The following is an 18,746-nucleotide window of genomic DNA, read 5'->3' as shown; positions in this document are numbered from 1 at the left end:
GAATGGTATTCGAGGTAAGTACCCCCTCCCGCCCCGGAAATCGAACCCAGGACTATGCGTGCTATCTACTTGGCCATTAATATTTCATAGGCAGGAACAGAAAGAAGCAGGAAAAAAAAAGAAACATATATGAAAAAATGATACTCAGTTTTTCTTCTGGTTTTTAATTTTACCTTTCTTTTCTTCATATACTTTTTTCCCCTCCCACATGATGAAGCATATGAACGAAAGCACTCACGGTATATTAGGATGTCAACTATTTTGGAGAAACAATATTTCCTCACTTTGCCAGGTTTACTTCTGTGTGGCAGTGGCAGAGATAAATTTTCAGCATTAAAATGCTTCAAACACAGTAAAATTTCAAACGGGGAAGTCTAGATCCCTCAGCATTAAAATACTTCAAACACAGTAAAATTTCAAACGGGGAAGTCTAGATCCCTCAGCATTAAAATACTTCAAACACAGTAAAATTTCAAACGGGGAAGTCTAGATCCCTCGAACACCTCCGTCTCCCTTTTCGGTACATGCCTGGGCGAACTACTTCTGGTCTTATCCGTTTGTAATAATCTAATTCACTACTCTGTCTGTAATATAGCATTTCCATATTTTTTTTTATTTTCACCAATTTCTTTCATCATTAATTTTATTATTATTACTTACAATTACTACTTGCATATATTTTTCATTCTACTTATCTATCATTTTATATTTATTATATTTGCACATTTATTTATTTATTATGTTTTAATTATTATTCATTTAATTTATTTATTTATTATTTTTTGTTAATTACTTCATTTATATTTAATTATTATTATTATTATTATGTATTATTTTTTTATTAATTTCTATATTAAGTTTTCTTTTTTAACCCTTTCTCCTACATTTTTAGAAGAAGTAAGGGCACAAGAGATGCAACTGGATTATTAAGAGTGATCGGTGAAAGGTTTATAGAAAAAAGAAAGAGATATATATGGTATTTGTTACCTAGAAAAGACTTTTGACCGCGTGACTTGGGAATTGTTGTTGGGAGTTCTAAAGAAGGTTGGGTTGGAATGGAAAGATCGAAGACTCATAACAAACTTATATATGAACCAACAAGTAAGTGTTAGAATAGGGGAGAAAATGACAGAGGAGAGTGCAATTGGAAGGAGAGTTCGACAGAGATGCTGTCTCTCGCCAACATTATTTAATATCTTATCTAGAAGAGATAGTGAAAAAGAGGCTACATAATGAAGACGGAATTTCAGCAGGAGATAGAATGATTAGGTGTATACTGTTTACTGATGATATGGGGCTTGTGGTGGAATCTGAAGGAAAATCAATAAGATGTCAGAAAACTTGAGGAATAGTTGTGAAGAATATGGGATGACATCCTAATAGATGTTAGGAAGACAAAAGCCATGGTGATTGGAGCGAGCAGTTGGTGTCAAATACAGAAAGAGGAAGGGAGAAAATAGAACAGGCGACTAGTTTTCGATATCTGGGTAGCATTATTAGTGATCATATGAAGTGTGAACGTGAAATAAAAGCAAGGACAAGAATGGCGAAAGAAGCCTTTAGGAGAAAGAAAAGACTTTGATTTGATTTGATTTATTTGCGTTCATTTGACCATACAGAGTACACAAATTTGTACATATGGTATAGAACATGTCATTTCACAATAATACATTGGTTAAATACAGAGTTAATAAACACATACAAACAAACTATAAGCATACGAATATAAAACTAAAATTTTTTTACAATAAAAGAAGGAAAAAATAAAGATTTGTTATTTAATCTAATGGTTAAAATATATCTACGTACTAAGTTTTATTGCCTTCAGAGATAATAAAGGATTATTCACCTATATACTCATTTACAGAATAATAAGATTTACAAATTAGCATATTTTTAACCTCTCTCAAAAGCTTTATATCATCTTTTATGTATTTCAATTCTCTTGGTAATTTATTATATAGCACCGCACCTTTATAAAATGTAGTTTTTTCAAACATACTTGTTCTGTGTGACGGTATTACAAATTTATCACAGTTTCTAGTTCTATATTCAAGTACATCGGCATGCGTTAAGTAGTTATCTATTTTTTTTCTGACTAATTTTAATACCTCATATATATACAAACTCGGTATCGTAAGCAATCTGAGTTCACGAAATTTACTTCTACAACTACTACGAAAATGGGAATGTGTAATGATACGGATTTTTTTTTATTTTTTAATCTAAATATTGTAAACAAATCATTAGTGACACCCCAGAAGGCAATACCATACTGTACTCGGGAATAAAATGACGCATAATATAATGAAATTAAAGTGTCTAGGTTAAGAACAGAGGAAAGTGTATAAGCCATATAAACAATAGAAGATAAATTTTGGCATAAATTGTTTATATGATGTTTCCATTTAAGTTTGTCGTCTAGGTTTAATCCTAAGAATTTCGTATTTGAAACACATTCCACATTATTATTATTAATTGTAAACGAAGGTTTAATCGATGATGAATTAGTTGGGAAAAATATAAACATTTGATTTTTTCGGTGTTAATAATTAAGTTATTGTGGTGTAACCAGGTTTCGAGCTCTCTTGCTGTTATATTTACATTATTTTGCAGCTCAGTTAAATTACTTCCTTTTACAAGTATATTTGTGTCATCTGCATACAGAAATAACTTACCATGAGTGATATAAAGTGGTAGATCATTAACATATAAAAGAAATAATATTGGTCCTAAGACTGATCCTTGAGGAACGAACTCCTATGTTAACCATAGAAGGTGTTGATCTGTGAGTTACGATATACAAGTTGTCTTCATTAATGAAATTTATCTCTACAAATTGTTGTCTATTTGTAAGGTAAGTTTGAAACCATTGGTTAGCAACACCTCTTATTCCATATGCATTTAATTTACTTAAGAGTAACGAATGGTTGACACAGTCGGAAGCTTTACTTAAGTCACAAAATATAGATAGTGGGTATGATTTACTTTCTATTGAGTCTACTACTTTTTGCAAGAAATGAAGGGCAGCTGTAGATGTGGATCTATTTTTAAGAAAACCATGTTGCGAGTCAGATAAAACATTGTTACGTTCCAAATGCGTAATTAATCTATTTTTCATTTATGGATTCTATCATTTTCGAAAATTTAGAGGAGAGAGCTATTGGTCTGTAATTTTCGCATTTCTTTTTGTCACCCTTTTTGTGTAATGGTTTTATAAGGGCCCATTTCAGGCTGTCTGGGAATATACCTTGTAAGAATGAGTCATTAATTATGTGAGACAGAGGCTGTGCAATTGCGTGGATACATCTTTTGATTATAAATTCCGGGATGTCATCTGGTCCCCTTGATGATCCGTATTTAAAATTCCTTACTACTGATATTATTTCAGAAGGATTTGTTGGAATTATAAATAAAGAACTATTTATTTGATTAATTCGATTAGGGTTATTCCTAATATCATTCGATGGTGTTTGCGATTTAAGTAAGTTAGTAGACTATTTTGTGGGACCTTGAGTAAAGAGTTGAGAAAAAGACTTATAAAATGCTTCGTATGGAGTCTTGTATTGTATGGGTCGGAAACGTGGATACTGCGCAAAAATGATTAAAAACGACTGGAAGCTTTCGAAATGTGGGTGTGGAGAAGAATGGAGCGAATTAGCTGGGTCGAACGGTAAACGAATGAGAAGGTGTTGCAAATGGTGGGGAAGAAGAGAACAATTTTAGACATTATTAAGAAGAGGAAAAGAAACTGGTTGGGGCATTGACTAAGAAGGAACTCTATCATCAAGGAAGTGCTAGAGGGTATGGTGGCAGGAGAGAGAGGGACGGGACGAAGGAGACTACAATTAATGGACGATATCAAAGCAGAAAAGTCGTACATGAAGATGAAGAGGTTAGCGGAAGATCGTGAAGCATGAAAGCTTGTCAGCTGCAACAAGTGACCTGCCAATAATGGCAGAATACCTACGATGATAATGATCTCCTACATTAGAGAAAACTTTTCTTTATTTATTATTCCTGTGGTTTTCTGCATCCACTACTTTTAACTCGTCTACTAAAGTGCATCTACTTACGTGTACAACCTGGTAACGTATTAAGTGACCATACGTGACTCTGTATTTCAAGGTAGTACCCACCTAGAGCCTTCTCGTCTTCTGTTTATTACTTTTCTCTTTACTATTCTTTCCTCCCTTCTAACGAAGTTTTGCAGCGAAATAGCCTATTATGTACCATTATAGTGTTATGATTATGTTTCTAATATTTTCTAGTAAGTAACTCATTGTTTCTATACAGTGAAATCTCTGAATGACACCGATGGAACATTATTTGTCCGCAAATGAGAGGTGTCACTTACAAAGACGTTACACAAATTTAGATCATCCACAGGTTATGTGATAGTTGTATTAAATGTAAAAATGCAGATACAGTATTCACCAATCATCAAGGTTATGAAAGGGATTTCCTGCCAGTTGTACTATATAACAGATTTATTTCCAAATTGCAGAAAATATTTTCTGTGCTAAATAAGAATGACCTGACAATAATTCTTCTCCATTATGAAGGGGTTTGGAAAATGTTAAGGAAGGAGAGGAGGAGATTGTACGTGTTCATGAAAGGGATGATTCTAGGCCGTAAAACACATATTTTCGCGGTGAAGTGACAATCCTGATACACTTAAATCAACATACACATAATATAAAGCAGGTTAATGGGATACGTTCTCTGTCTGTCTGTCTCTCTCTCTCTCTCTCTCACACACACACACATATATAAATACATACAAAAAAAAGGAAGATTAAAGATACATTTTTTATTCACAAATATAATTCAGTTTTAAATCTGGATTTTGGGAACATTGATAAGATCTGGCTACCTACCTTTGATGCATATTTTGGTTGTGGCAATAGTGACGTAGCATAGATACCGCGCTTCTTTCAACTCAACTCGTTCTTTCTTTCGCTAACTGTGCTCTGCTCGTTGTTTCTAGTATCCATCTCTCTCGTTATATGTATTTGGTGATATGTATTCCTTTTTCTCATCCATTTTTATCCTTATTGCCTTATCACCGAAGAAGTCTAACGTTTTGGGTTGAGTTTATGACATTAACTAGCTTGTTGTTCCGAAACGTGTAGAGAGTGTTTAGTTTCTCCACGGGAGGATTTATTGTAAGTAACTAAGTTTTTTTGTTAATTTGAATCATCCTCTCATGTGTCTACATAAGTTTAATTTCTTATATATACTTAGAATCTATGGATAATAAGATTTTAAAGATATTGTTCCATTTCGATATGAATAGTATCGATACAGAGGACTTTGTTAAGAAAATGAGAAAGGAAAATAGCGTGAAGATGTGATACAGATGAATTAATGGAATAATATATTTCATTATTTTTGCTACACCAAGTAGTTCAGACGAAGAGACATGAAAGAATTTCTCTTCTCATCTGTAAATTGAATGAAAATAATCCGGCAGCGTATACCCATGTTCCGCATTCCTAAACTCTCTCGCGTATGTGACGTATCTTTCTTGCAAAGTATCTTTCGATTGACGGTTACGAAGTATCATTGGACGACAGGAGACCGATCTGGAATCAGAAACAGAACCAAGATGGACGATTGTATGTGGAGGATTGTTAGTCGGGATGGTGCAAGAAGCCCAGCAAATCGACCAGAGGATTCCATCCAAGGTCTTGTGAGAATGCCTATGTTAGACATCGACGAGGTTCATCGCCAAAGAAGCTAGTTTCCATGTGGGTGTGAAGAAGAACATGACTTTCACGGTTTCCACACGTCCAACTATCTTTCAACATCCATTGTCTCCTTGTTGATAAAGAGATTAACGGAAGGATATTCGTCGACGTACCGATCACCAGATGAAGGAAACCATGTCTGAGAGCCAGCTACATCAAATTGCGGAGGTACTGTACTAGAATTTTCTCTCCTTAAGTTAATCTTTACTCATCCCCTCTTTCCACTCTACATCACACCGTCTGCTTTGTTTTTCCTGAGTATTACATTTTATTCATGTAACCCAGGTCCACGATTTCAATTTGTAGAAGAAAACCCTGGGATGGGATTGTTAGCTTAAAACTTCAATAATCCTTGAGCCACAGGACTAACAACCTTATGTCTGCACAATAGGATATAGTGTGTTGAGAAAGTGCTAATTAAAACTCTAAATTGCATAAAAATACGTTTTGGTCACATTTGTCGTAAGTTATTTCTCCTCTGTGCATGATGGGAATTCATTCTTGAATAGGTCGACCATATGTCCCGTTTTGACCGAAACAGTCCCGGTTTACGAGCGTGTCAAGGTATTAATAATTGAAGGGGTAATTTGGATAAGGGCGTATCGACCTATTTCCAGTAAAATGCGATATAATATTTTCTGCAAGTTTCAGCATGTCCGTATGTGTCTAGATGGTGTTAAGGTAGCCATCTCTGCTCCGTAGCGAACGCCTGTCTCCAAAAATATTGTGAGAATACGTTGGTTAATTGGATAAGGGCTTTTGTTTTTCTGCTCTCCTGAAAAATTGAAGAATTGCTAGTTACGCCCTTATCCAAATTTACCCCTCAATTAATAATAACAAAGAGGCAAGAACTAAACTGAAATTCCCTATATTAAACATGATCTACAGTTCGCAGTACTGCTCGAAAGCTAAGCAGAGGTTTTAGCAGTTGCTTGTTTGTTGAACAAACTTCAACGTGTCCTTCCTTTTTCATAAGTATCGAATCACTTGACACCGCCCTGTAACAAGGGTGAGAGAGAGGAGGGGAAGCTCTGATAACAACAAAGGTAGGCCTAAAAGTCCAGGGTTGCTAACTCACCACCAGTAGCAATTCTAGCCACAGTATTTTTATTTCTAGCCATCTTATAGCCACATATTCTGCTGCTATTCAAAAGTGAAGCAAAATCTGTGCAACGTGTTCAGAAGAACCTGAAAACAAGATAGGTTCTTCTGAGCAACACTTTTGGCATTCTTTAATTCAAGGAGTCAACTTCTGATCCAATGTAATATCAAGGATTCGACGCTAAGGCAAAGGAGCAACTGTAAGCAGCATCATGTCTTACTATATTGAGGTTAAATGCTGTTTATATTTTATAGCTTATATATATTATACCTGTTTCTCATTTTTCATGATTTTTAAAAAGCCGGAACCTGTCCCGTTTTCAGCTGAAAATTTTATGCTGACCCTATTTTTGAAGCTTTGCACTATATGGTTGAAATACTCTACCAATACATTCCTTACCTGGAACTTGTGAATTGGCAAGGCATCGAAGAACTCGTGAGCTATGTACAGCGAAAACTGTTCTGGAACATCCTCAATTCTGTTGTGCCAATGAACAGGAACACCATATTTGCTTTGCCCTTTTGTAATTTTCGAGTCCGTTTGTGTTTGTGTGTCTGAAGCTATAGATTCATTGCTGCACAACTTCTGTTTCTGTACGTTCCTTAAATATGGGCTTACTTCCACTAAATGTAACGAGACATCTTTTAAAGCTCCGAATTTGCTAAAAACCTGAAACATATTGAAAAAAGACATATCAACAATATACATACATCTGCCAATCTATTAGTATACTTAAAATACCTCCCCTTCTCTACAATAGCCTTGTCTTGCCTGAGTTTTACGTAAGAAGGCATGTTCTACCTATCTATCATAACATAATTACTAATTGATATGATGGCATGCGTATCTACGAGGGCAATCCCAAAAGCACAGTCTCCAAAGTGCTGCGGACGCAGGGAAACTGCAGCTGTTGGAACATGGCACCTTGCTGGGACGCTCAGTTTTGGATTGGTAGCCCTTTATAATGGAATTCCAGCTACCGTCAAGTCAAAGTTTGCTCAGTTAATCGGTTTTTGAACCCAAAAGGAGTTAATTCGATTGAAATTTATCGCTAACTGACGGAAGTATATGGCGAGTCATGGATGGGGTAAAAAGAAAAGAAAAAAGTCTGCACGTAATGTAGGGGGCCGTCTACATATCACGTAACGCAGCAAGGCGGGAAGTGTAACGACGAAGAGGAGGGGGTTTACGTCTTCGTTACGTAACGCATTTTTTTTTTATTTTTGTTTTTGTTTTTATTCTCAGATTTATATGCAATGTTTTAAACAAAAATTTTATTTAGTTATTTTCTTTTTTGCAAATAAATAAATATTTGATTTGGGGAATTGTGAACATGTATTCTATATAAAATTAATCATGCAGAAGGGATTTAAAGACGCTACCAGACACCAGCATGACTGGTGACGAACTATGCGTGTATTACAATACAATGGAACAATGCAATGCGTCCGTTTTGTGGTTATCGTTGCATTGTGAAACAAAATAAATGCTTTTCCGCGACGGAACGATCCACAATTTGCAAAGCCAAATAAGATATTAAAAACCAAATTCGTCGAATATTCATCTCGTACTGAATTTTTTGCTCTTTGGATTTGAATTTTCCTGAAGAAATACAGTTTATTCGCATTTTGACTGATTTAGGACAAGAATTTCAAAAGGAGTAAACTGAAGTCCAAAGAAGATGTTCTAAATCTTGTTCACAAATCAGATGCCCCTGCTCCTCCACGTGTGCAGCCACGTCGAATCTGTGGTCGACGAGGAAGAGAACTTCTCTTCATCGGTGACACTGGGAAACTTCAAATAAAAGAAGAATCCTGGTTCCCGGAAGGAGAGGTCAATGTCAAGAATCCTGGTTCCCGGAAGGAGAGGTCAATGTCAGCTCTTTAGGTCCTATTTCACATACATCTTTCGGCAGTACGTCCTCCTTTATAAACATCGGTGACCTAAAAGAATGGGTACGATCTTCTTGGGAAAACGACAGTATGCAATTTCCAAGAATTAAGACTGGTTAACTAAACAACCTTATGGGGTTCAAATATTATTACGGTACTACCGTTTTTTTAAATACTTTTGATTTGTTAAAAAAAAAAAAAAAAAAAAAAAAAAAAAAAAAGAAAGAAAGAAATTTATTCAGAATACAAGGATTTAGCAATAAAAAGTTCCGCCATTAAAATTGGTTTTTTATTGTAATAAACTGTAAAATAAGCAAAATTGATGAAAAAAAAAGAAGCGTTACGTGACAAAGGGAGGAAAGGGATTCGACCTTGAGTTAAGAAGTAACAATGGGGGAGGGAATCAAAAATCGGTCAAAAATAGCGTTTCGTAATATGTGAACGGCCCTTAGGTAGTTGGCCACTGGTCGTACTAAAATTCACAACGAGTTTTCTCCGCCGCTATGCAGACAAAAAGGACAACTTTTTAGAGTCGATTGTCACAGGTGATGAAACCTGGGCGTTCTACCTCACTCCTGAGACCAAATAACTCTCATGTGAGTGGCGGCATTCCTTTTCGCCCAAGCGATGAGATGAAACACTTCCTCAAACATAGTGGGACGAGGTATGACATGGGTATACAAAAATTGTTACAGCTCCTACAAAAATGCATCACCCGAAATGGCGCTTAGGTAGAAAAACAGATAAATGTACAGGTTTTAAAATGTAATAAAAGTTTTTTTGTATTTCTAAAAAAAAATACCCTCGTACTAACTGTAAATAAAAATTATATGTAGAAGTATATACCAAGGATTTATCATTGCCCATGAATTAGGAAGAGAAGGAAATCTTAGTATTGAACTACAGACTTATCTCATCACTTTTATCCTATACAAGGTGTATAACACTACAACAATTCGTAAGTTTATATAACAATATTAATACAAGACCTCATTTATATCAATAATAAACCTAACACCACTTTTCTACATGCCATTGTTATTAAGGCACCTATCACAATAAACACAAGTTTTTTTCAATGCCGATGAGATACTCCATTTTCCACCGATGATGGAAGCCATGTAGTTACTGCCATAAAGTAAAGAATGATTGCACACTACGCCGAATACAGACCTCCTACCACGGCGACTGCGTGTTTGCCGGTTAGCTAGCCTTCCTGCTTCATTCTGTGCTATGTCTCGTTCTTGTGCTGTCATGTTCATTTCACTGGTATTCGTATGCAGTGGCAGCAGCATTAGAGAATCCCACCAAATGTGAAATCCACAGTGTTACTCGTTTTCTGTACGTGCAGAATGTTCGGCTATATGTTTTACTACCGAACTACAGACTTATATCATCACATTTGTTCTACAGAATGGACAACCAAACAATTTCACACAGCTTGTCTTTTATATGCAACAAGTTTTCCTTTAGGCGAGAAATGCCTCGGAATCCTACCTAGATTTTATGTCGACTAAATTTTATCTTGACGTGAGAAGGTAGCTAAAATCATGTTCTATCCCAGAAATTGATCTTAATAAATTATATATTAAATGAATAATGCATAAGAGTAGTCCAAAAAGTAAAAAAATAAATTAAAATAAAAATTGGTATATCTTAACATAAACAAAATATACCAAAATAAAACTTTATTTACAACAACACTAAACTTTCTACATAATCATCATCATCATAATCTTTTATTGTTATTTAGACACTTATCACAACGACAGATAAATTTTTCAATGCCGATATTTTTCTCATCTGCCGCCAACAACTGAAGCCAAGAAGTTACTGCTTCTTTAACTTTGCTTCTTTAATGATCACTTTGGAGGTGTGTTTTCTGTATTCTACATGAAATGTGACAACTGCATGTACGAGAGATCTTGTAATTTCTAGGAAAGCTTTCTGTAAAGAGTGTAGGTAAAGCACCTTTTGTCCTGAATTTTTTGTTCAACTTTTTCATTCTAGTTGTTCGTAACGACTGATGGCCATCCGCTGCTGTTTTCGTCGTACACGTTTATTCTTCCTTCGCCAAACATAATACACCATCTTCTGCGAAGGATTCAAGATTCTTCCCACCTTTTCCTCAGAGCAACTAAAGGAAACTCTTAAAATTGATTATTGATGATAGTTATAACACATTATAATGATAGCATCAATAATGTTCTTTTCATCTCTTGAGCTCCTTCGTGGCTAAGCGCAGTGGCATACGCGTCTTTGGCGTGGAAGACCCGGGTTCGATTTCCGGCGGGAGCTCATGTGATTCGGATTCCACGTTAATCAGTAGGTCCCGTCTCATATAGCCTCGCTGCTGAAAGGGATGTTAAACTCAAAATCAAGTCAACTCCCTTCAACTCTTATTTTTATCCTACAGCAGTGGTGTTATTCAGCCAGTTCGCTAGAACCGGTCGTTAAAATATTTCGAGTTCGCAGAACCGTTTGTTGTACCCAGACATAAACATTTATTTATTTAGTTATTTAATATACAACACAACAGGCTTAATGCCCAATTACAATGTTGTGTACATACAGTAAATGTTACATATATAAATTTCTTAATTATTTCCACACAAAATTTCTTTTTCACATATGATCTGAACCTGTTTTCTGATAAACTAAATATATCCACTTTATCAAGCTTATTTACAATGTTATTGTGTAATGCACACAGCCTACACATAGGGGATTTAAATAATATATTACTTCTGGCTTTCGATAGTGGGAATCAGCAGTGATATTTTCAAGAGCAACTCCGTACAATCAATCTTATTATTTAATAACTTGTATAAGAATAACAAGTCTAACATCCATCTTCTTTCTTCTAAAGTTTGAAAATTAAAGCTGTTTACTAGATCGTTGTAGGAAAACTATTTGGGATAATAACTAGTTTTATTTATTTATTTTATTTTATTTTTTATTTAATTAATTAATTAATTAATTAATTTTTTTGTATGTAAGCATTTTCAAGAATTTCGTTTGGATGCTTTCTATTTGTTGAGAGTATTTTTTATTATTGGGGGCCTATATAGTAGAACAATATTCTAATTTTGATCTAACATATGTAAAATAAAGTGTTGCAAACGTTGTCTCACTGAAGAAGTCTTCTCTTATTCTATATATTAAACCTAAGTTTCTATATGCGCTATTTGTTACCACATTTATGTGTTGATTGAAATTTAGTTCAGGATCAAAAATAACGCCTAAATATTTAACAGTACTTGGTTTAGACAGTTTAGTTTCAGTGTATAGTCAAAGGTTATTTTTTTTTTCTCGTAAAAGAAAGGGATTTACACTTGGACACATTTTTTACTAATTTGTTGTCATCACATGTTTGAACTTGCTGTAGGTCTTGTTGTAGTTGTATGCAGCCTTCAATTGAATTAATTCTAGAATATAATTTGAGATCATCAGCGAATAGGAGAATCTCAGAGTTTTCAATAAAAAGCTAAATATCATTAATAAGTAGGAGAAATAGCAGTGGACCCAGATGAGATCCTTGAGGAACCCCAGACAGAGTAGCAAACTTTTCAGTGATATGTCCCTTGTATAGAATAGATTGTTTCCGATTACATAAATACGATACAATATATTAACATATATAAAGAAAATAATAAATATATTATATATACTTATTATATAATAATATTCTATTGTCGACTTTGTAAAGTTTAGACTTGCTAATTTCCACTAGAACATCATGATCCACGACATCCAATGCCTTACTGAAGTCGGTATAAATAACGTCTACCTGGCCGCCTTTGTCTAATTCTGTTGCTATAAAATTTGTTACAACTGCTAGGTTTGTTGCAGTAGATCTATTGCGTAAGAAACCATGTTGATGTATTGATATAGCTGGCTTTACGTGATTCAGAATTCGTGTATATAAAATACTCTCAAGAATTTTGGCAAAAGGAGATAATATAGCTATAGGTCTGAAGTTTTTATTTCGCTTTTATTTCCAGACTTTGGCACTGGACTCACTAAACTTTCTTTCCATATGTCCGGAAAAGTGTCTGTTCTTATGGACATAAACATATGCATGATATAATCAAGAGTGAAAGAAAGAAGCCAAACAAATTTGTAAAAAGTACTTTTCCCACTCGCTTCCTTTGTTATGAAAACAAGCAACCATGGATTGTTTCAATTCAACAGGCAGACAGAAATCTGAATGGGTGGGTGCCAAGAAATCTGTCTGAGGCGACAGATAAAGAGTCTCCCAGTCATGTTAATAAAAGGTTTCCAAGTCTTATTCATAAAAATTTTTGAGTGCTTCATATCTGTATTCATGAGAACAAACATTAGAAATTTTCAGGCAACAAAAGACTGGTTCGGTAAAGCTTTGAAGCTATAAGCACTAAATGCCACTAACACAAATACACTATTGTATATTCTGTCATAGGTTTCGCTTCCTTCAAGTCGGTTTTGTTTGAACGTGGCGCTACAAAATATAATAGAAACAGTTCTTAGTTTGAACCCAAGGTGTAAAATTGCGTTCTACAACATAAGAACTCTTGTATAGAGTATCTACCTTTTATGGTTTGTTTCCTAAAAGAATTATATGTATCTACTTATTCTCTCAGAACCGGTTGTTAAAAAATTAGAATAGCTCCACTGTATTTAAGTGTTTCTCGCGGGAACTTTTTGTTAGAGCGTACACTTAAGACTTTCTTCTATTCACACAGTTTTTGTAACAACAGTGGTGTGTATACTCAAAACTTTTTTTTTCCAATATAGTATAATTTGGTTAGTGCAGGGGTTTTCAAACTGTTCGGCGGGCCTCCCTGGGGAGGCGGCAAAGGATCTCAGGGGAGTCGTAAGGACATATAAAAAAACATCCTACTAAGGAATATATTTATAATGTAACACGTATACTTAAGTCTGCACCCTTCTTCTTTAGTAATAGGCTACATAGTGGACTAAGCCTTTGTATCACCTCTGTTCCACATACGATCAGGGATGACCCTTCCACCTTTGGTTTACACGTGTATAATGCTTGTTAGATGGCAACCAACGATCTTCTACTTTATCTCTGTAGAACAGTGTGTCTTCTTAAATGTCTTTGGAATTTCGCGCGACACCATGTTAGCTGATTTTTTCTCTCGTACTAAAGGAAGCTAATGAAGATCATGAAGATAATAGGAAAAAAAGGAAACAGCATGCTTGGCCATTTTATTCGGCACTCCGATTGGATCACAGTGTTGATAAGAGGGAAAGGCAGAAGGAAAACCAGGAAGAGGAAGACCAAGGATAGAATATCTAGATACAGTTATGAAGAAGAGACCTTATCAAAGTATAAAACAGCTCTCTCAAAAGAGAGAAAAGTTATAAAATTTCCATGTTGCCCACCAACCTATGGTTGAGATGAACAAGAAGAAGAATAACCTTAAAATATGTAGTCAGTGTGTACAATGTAGATCACTTGTGTTAATGACATATTTCCATTAGTGATTAATAAATGAAACAGTTTATCATAGTGATAGTCTTTCTTTTAGATACACATGTATTTATGTCGTTGACACATTTCATTTTTGACAGGGGAGGCGCGTTCAGATTTTGGTGGTTGAGGGGAGCCTCAACTGCAAAAAGTTTGAAAACCACTGGGTTAGTGCATTATCACCTAAATCAAACGTTTTGTTTGTATTTCATCGGAATCTTATCCTGTAATTTTCTACACTGCAAATAATTACAGTATGTCTTCCAACACGATGTAAGACCAAACCTCTGGCAATATTCTAAATACGCCGGAACTTAAAATCGATTTATGAAACGTACAAATTCATTCATATTGTGATTATTATTATAAACCACTTACAAAATATATTATACACGATCAAGGAAGAGGTTTAGGTCCATTTCTATATAAAATGCTTACCAAATGAATTACTTACTCTCAAAATATCATCGGCTAATGTACCCCTTCCTGGTCCTAATTCAACTAATTGTAATGGCTTCGGAGAACCTATTTTCCCCCATTCGTTAAGGAACCATACTGACACCATCTGTTACAGGAGAGAAAAGAACATAAATATATATATATATATATATGAAGAAAAAAAATTCAATTAAGTGTTCTCTACTTCATAGGTACATTTTCACCTATATTTCTTTGATTACTCTCATGGTCCTTCGAATTTACAACGTCTTCTTTTAATAATACATTCAATACAATCCGCACAAGAAAAAAGAAAAAAAAACAGCCAAAATTACGTAGCGACGTAACACAATTTTCTAAGCTTATTTATGTATATAAATAAATACAACGTATAGAACTTGTACTTATGAAGAGTGAAGTTTCACTTCTTAAGAAATAATTATAAAAATGTTGACTGCCTTATAATACACACACAACACAATTCCCAATCACAGACTACTAATGAGTCTCGATCCCTCAGCCTTCCTAATCAGGTTACGGGCTTCAGTCTTCACAGTCATAATTCATTACACTGAATTGAATTGAAACGATTGTGCTTTAGGCTCCCACAAATTATAATCTACAGTGTTTAATTTTTATATCCACTTGTGGCCACAAACATTAAACTGTACTGGTTGCAAAAGCCTAAAATTTTAATGCCAATTAATTTCTTCTTTTTTCTTTAAATTAATGATTCTTAATATACAGGATGCGGAAAAAGTCCGGAAACGGTCCAATATCTCGCGAAATATACAGATCAGCAAAACAAACAAAGACAGTTTTAAACAGTTTTGAAAAAAAAAAATATCCAACGATACCAAACGCAACCCTCTATCATCCCCTCCCACTTCCAGGGTACGGGGGGATAACTTTAAAATTTTAAATGACAACCTAATTTCTTATTACACATTTAGATTCTCCACAAATAGGGATAGTGATTTGACACAGAATTGAAAACAGTGCCTTCACAGGAACGTTATGAAAACGGGAATTGTTAGGGAAAACGGGAATTCGCATTTTCACAACGTTTTGGTACCCCCCTTTTTATGTGTTGATTTAAGCGACATCCGTGAAGTCACTGTTTTAAATTCTGGGTCAAATCGCTGTCCTTTTTTCTGACGAATCCAAGTGTGCAATAAGAAACGGGGTTGCCATTTAAAATCTTGAAGTTAGCGCCGAAGGGGTGGAGATAGTGGGTTGTGTTTCGTATCATTGGATAGCTTTCTTAAAACTATAACACGTGCTTTTGTTTGTTTTGCTAAACCTGCATATTTCGTGAGATATTGAACCGTTCCTGGACTTCTTCCGCACCCTGTATACAAGATTTGTTAACAAAATAAGGTACATAAATCTTGTCGACAAAATATATCTTTAATATATTTGCTTAACTATTTTAGAAATAATTACGTTATGTTCTATGCAAAATTCTAATACGAAGAGCTAATAATTACTTGATCCGGAATTCTGATGGAAAGAATTACTAACTAACTATCTAACTCTATGGCCTATGGAATCCGGAGGTTCAATGCCGCGTTCACAAAGGCTCTCCACTGACTTCAATCCTTAGTCAACTGGATCCTTATTTTTATTTTGTATTCCTATTTCTGAGAGATTCTTCTTAATATTGTCTTCTCATCTGCGCCTAGGTCTTCCTAATGGTCGTTTTCCAGTTGGTCTTCCAGTTAAGACTTTGAAAGCGTTCCTACTTTCTTCCATGCTGGCTACGTGACCTGTCTACCTGAGCCTCCTAGACTTAATGATCCTAACAATGTTTGGTAGATCGTATAAATTATGTAGTTCTTCGTTCCTACATCCCCGTTCCTCTTGGGTCCGAATGTTTTAAATCTGTGATGGCTAAACTGTAAATATGTCTGGTTTCCCTTCTAATGTTGATAAACTCGTTGAAAGGATTAGCATTTCAATAGTGACAATAAATAAAATTATATCATATGAGCTCAAACTTAAATACCGAGATGATATGCAGAATGGCTATATATAAATGCATGATTCTTATGTTAATCAATATTTCTAAAGAGTGAAAATACTGAGATTTACGATGTTTATATTACAATGAATTGATTTAGCAAGTTACTAGAATACGATGGAAGCACTACAAGTCTAATACAAATGTGCTTATTCTTATTCGCTAACGCTCTCAGCTTCGGTGCAAGTGGTCCTGGGTTCGATTCCCGGTGGGGACACTCGATTGGAAAGATGCAACAGCTTTTTCAGACCAGCCAACGTAAATGAGGTTTTCCTTATTCACACCAGGCAAATGCCGGGATGGTACCTAGAATAATGGCCCCAGTCCGCTTCCTTTTTTCCTTTCCTCGGATAATGTGATCGCCCAGAGACGTCATCCCTTATACGTGATGGGCTAACATCACCATAGATACTGAAAGCCCAGAAATCTAGTTCCTAATCCCCTCTAATCCTATTGTTTACACTGGATCAGATCTATGTAAGAGTCTGTTTATTAGCTATCTGCTCGTGAGTATATTTCATGTATTAGCTGATGAAGTTCTAAGGTAATGTCGACTATTGAAATATGCTTTAAATCTGACTGAAAGTAACCTCATTCTAAGGTATGAAATTTTGTCCCTTATATTCAATTCTATCCATCACGACACTGGAACTCACTAAAGGAATAATAATCACTTTTGACCAGAGTATATACAATTATTTATTAAAAACTAAAATACAGTATTACGGTTTCAACAACTTAACGTTATTTTCATCAGACACTGTGCGAGTTAATGTCTCATGAAGATAACGTTAAGTTGTCGAAACCGTAATACTATATTTTAGTTTTTAATAAATAAGTGTATGTACTCTGGTCAGAAGTGATTATTATTTCTTATATTCAATGTTTAACTGAACCTTTGAAGGAATGAATAATACAATTGTGATTACCGAGGTAATATCTACATGTTCTTCTTTCAGGAGATAAGCTATCTAAATATCTGGGTGATCCAGAAAGTAATGCCTCGAAGCCCACTATTTGGCCAATAGCCCTGCAAACATTCTGAGCCGTTTATCATTAATGCATTGATGTTTAAGCTATATAATATCATTTGTTTCATCTTCCTATCTCTTCTCGTTCCGATATAATGGAGCAACTTATTTATACTTATACTGTTCTTTGAAAATTGTAATTGGACTAAGTGTCTGTAATTTCCTCATACCAACATAAATTATTATTATTCTGTAATGCAGTTGTAGGGTTTTACGACAGCTTTTTAACTCCTTTAAATAAATATAATTGAAATGTGACTATATACTTGACAGAATTGAGCTTAGATAATTGCGATTTAACCACTAAAGATGATATCGAAAACGTTTAATGATGTTTTTAAAGGTTTTTAACAGTCTCTTTTGCCCATCAAGACATTATGCAGAAGTTTAATATCAAATAAGGTTCTTCCTTTAGATAATTTCAGTAAACCAAGAAGATGCCTAATGTTATCATGGAATTTCTCTGATAAGAATTTGAATTTCCATCGCAACTATGAGAGAAACAAGTTTTGAACGTCTTTTTCAAAATACTGGGCACCTTTATTCCAAATATTAGCACAGTATTGCAAATGACTTCTTACATTAGCATAATAACTAAACTAACTCACTCTATGGCCTATGGAACCAGAAAGTTGAATGTCGCGTCCACAAAAGCTCTCCACTGATTTCTATCCTTTGCCAGTTGGATCCAGTTTCTACTTTGGATTCCTAATTCTGCAACATCCATCTTAATACTCAGCTCCCATCTGTGCCCAGGTATTCCTAATGGGCGTTTTCCGATTGGTCTTCCACTTAAGACTTTAAAAGCAATTCTACCTTTTTCCATCCTGGCTTCATCATCTGCTCACCTAAGCCTCCTACACTTGGTGACCCTAACAATGTTTGGTAAACCGTATAAATTATGTACTTCCTCGTTATGAAGTTCCCGCCTTCCCAATGCCATTCCTCTTGGGTCCGAATATTCGTCTCAAGATCTTGTTCTCAAATACTTCCAGTCTACGTTCTTCCCTCAGAGTAAGCGACCAGGTTTC

At 35.0% G+C, this 18,746-nt stretch overlaps 1 protein-coding gene across 4 annotated transcripts in view; it reads right to left on the bottom strand.

Annotated features, from left to right (window-relative positions):
* Positions 1–18,746, bottom strand: part of LOC145675494 (protein arginine methyltransferase NDUFAF7, mitochondrial) — a 57,383-nt gene that overhangs the window by 30,333 nt on the left and 8,304 nt on the right. For all 4 annotated transcript variants that reach the window (XM_081745943.1, XM_081745945.1, XM_081745942.1 and 1 more), the window contains exons 3-4: positions 14,678–14,788; positions 7,255–7,524 (exon numbers count right to left, since the gene is read on the bottom strand). In XM_081745943.1, the coding sequence (XP_081602069.1) occupies positions 7,255–7,524; positions 14,678–14,788 (381 nt within the window). The remainder of the gene's footprint in view (positions 1–7,254; positions 7,525–14,677; positions 14,789–18,746) is intronic.

This window comes from Thermobia domestica, chromosome 18 (assembly GCF_964235325.1).
Source record: "Thermobia domestica chromosome 18, izTheDome1.hap1.1, whole genome shotgun sequence".
NCBI lineage: Eukaryota > Metazoa > Arthropoda > Insecta > Zygentoma > Lepismatidae > Thermobia > Thermobia domestica.
Note: the sequence above shows the minus strand (reverse complement) of the source record. Positions and strands in the feature narration are given on the sequence as shown.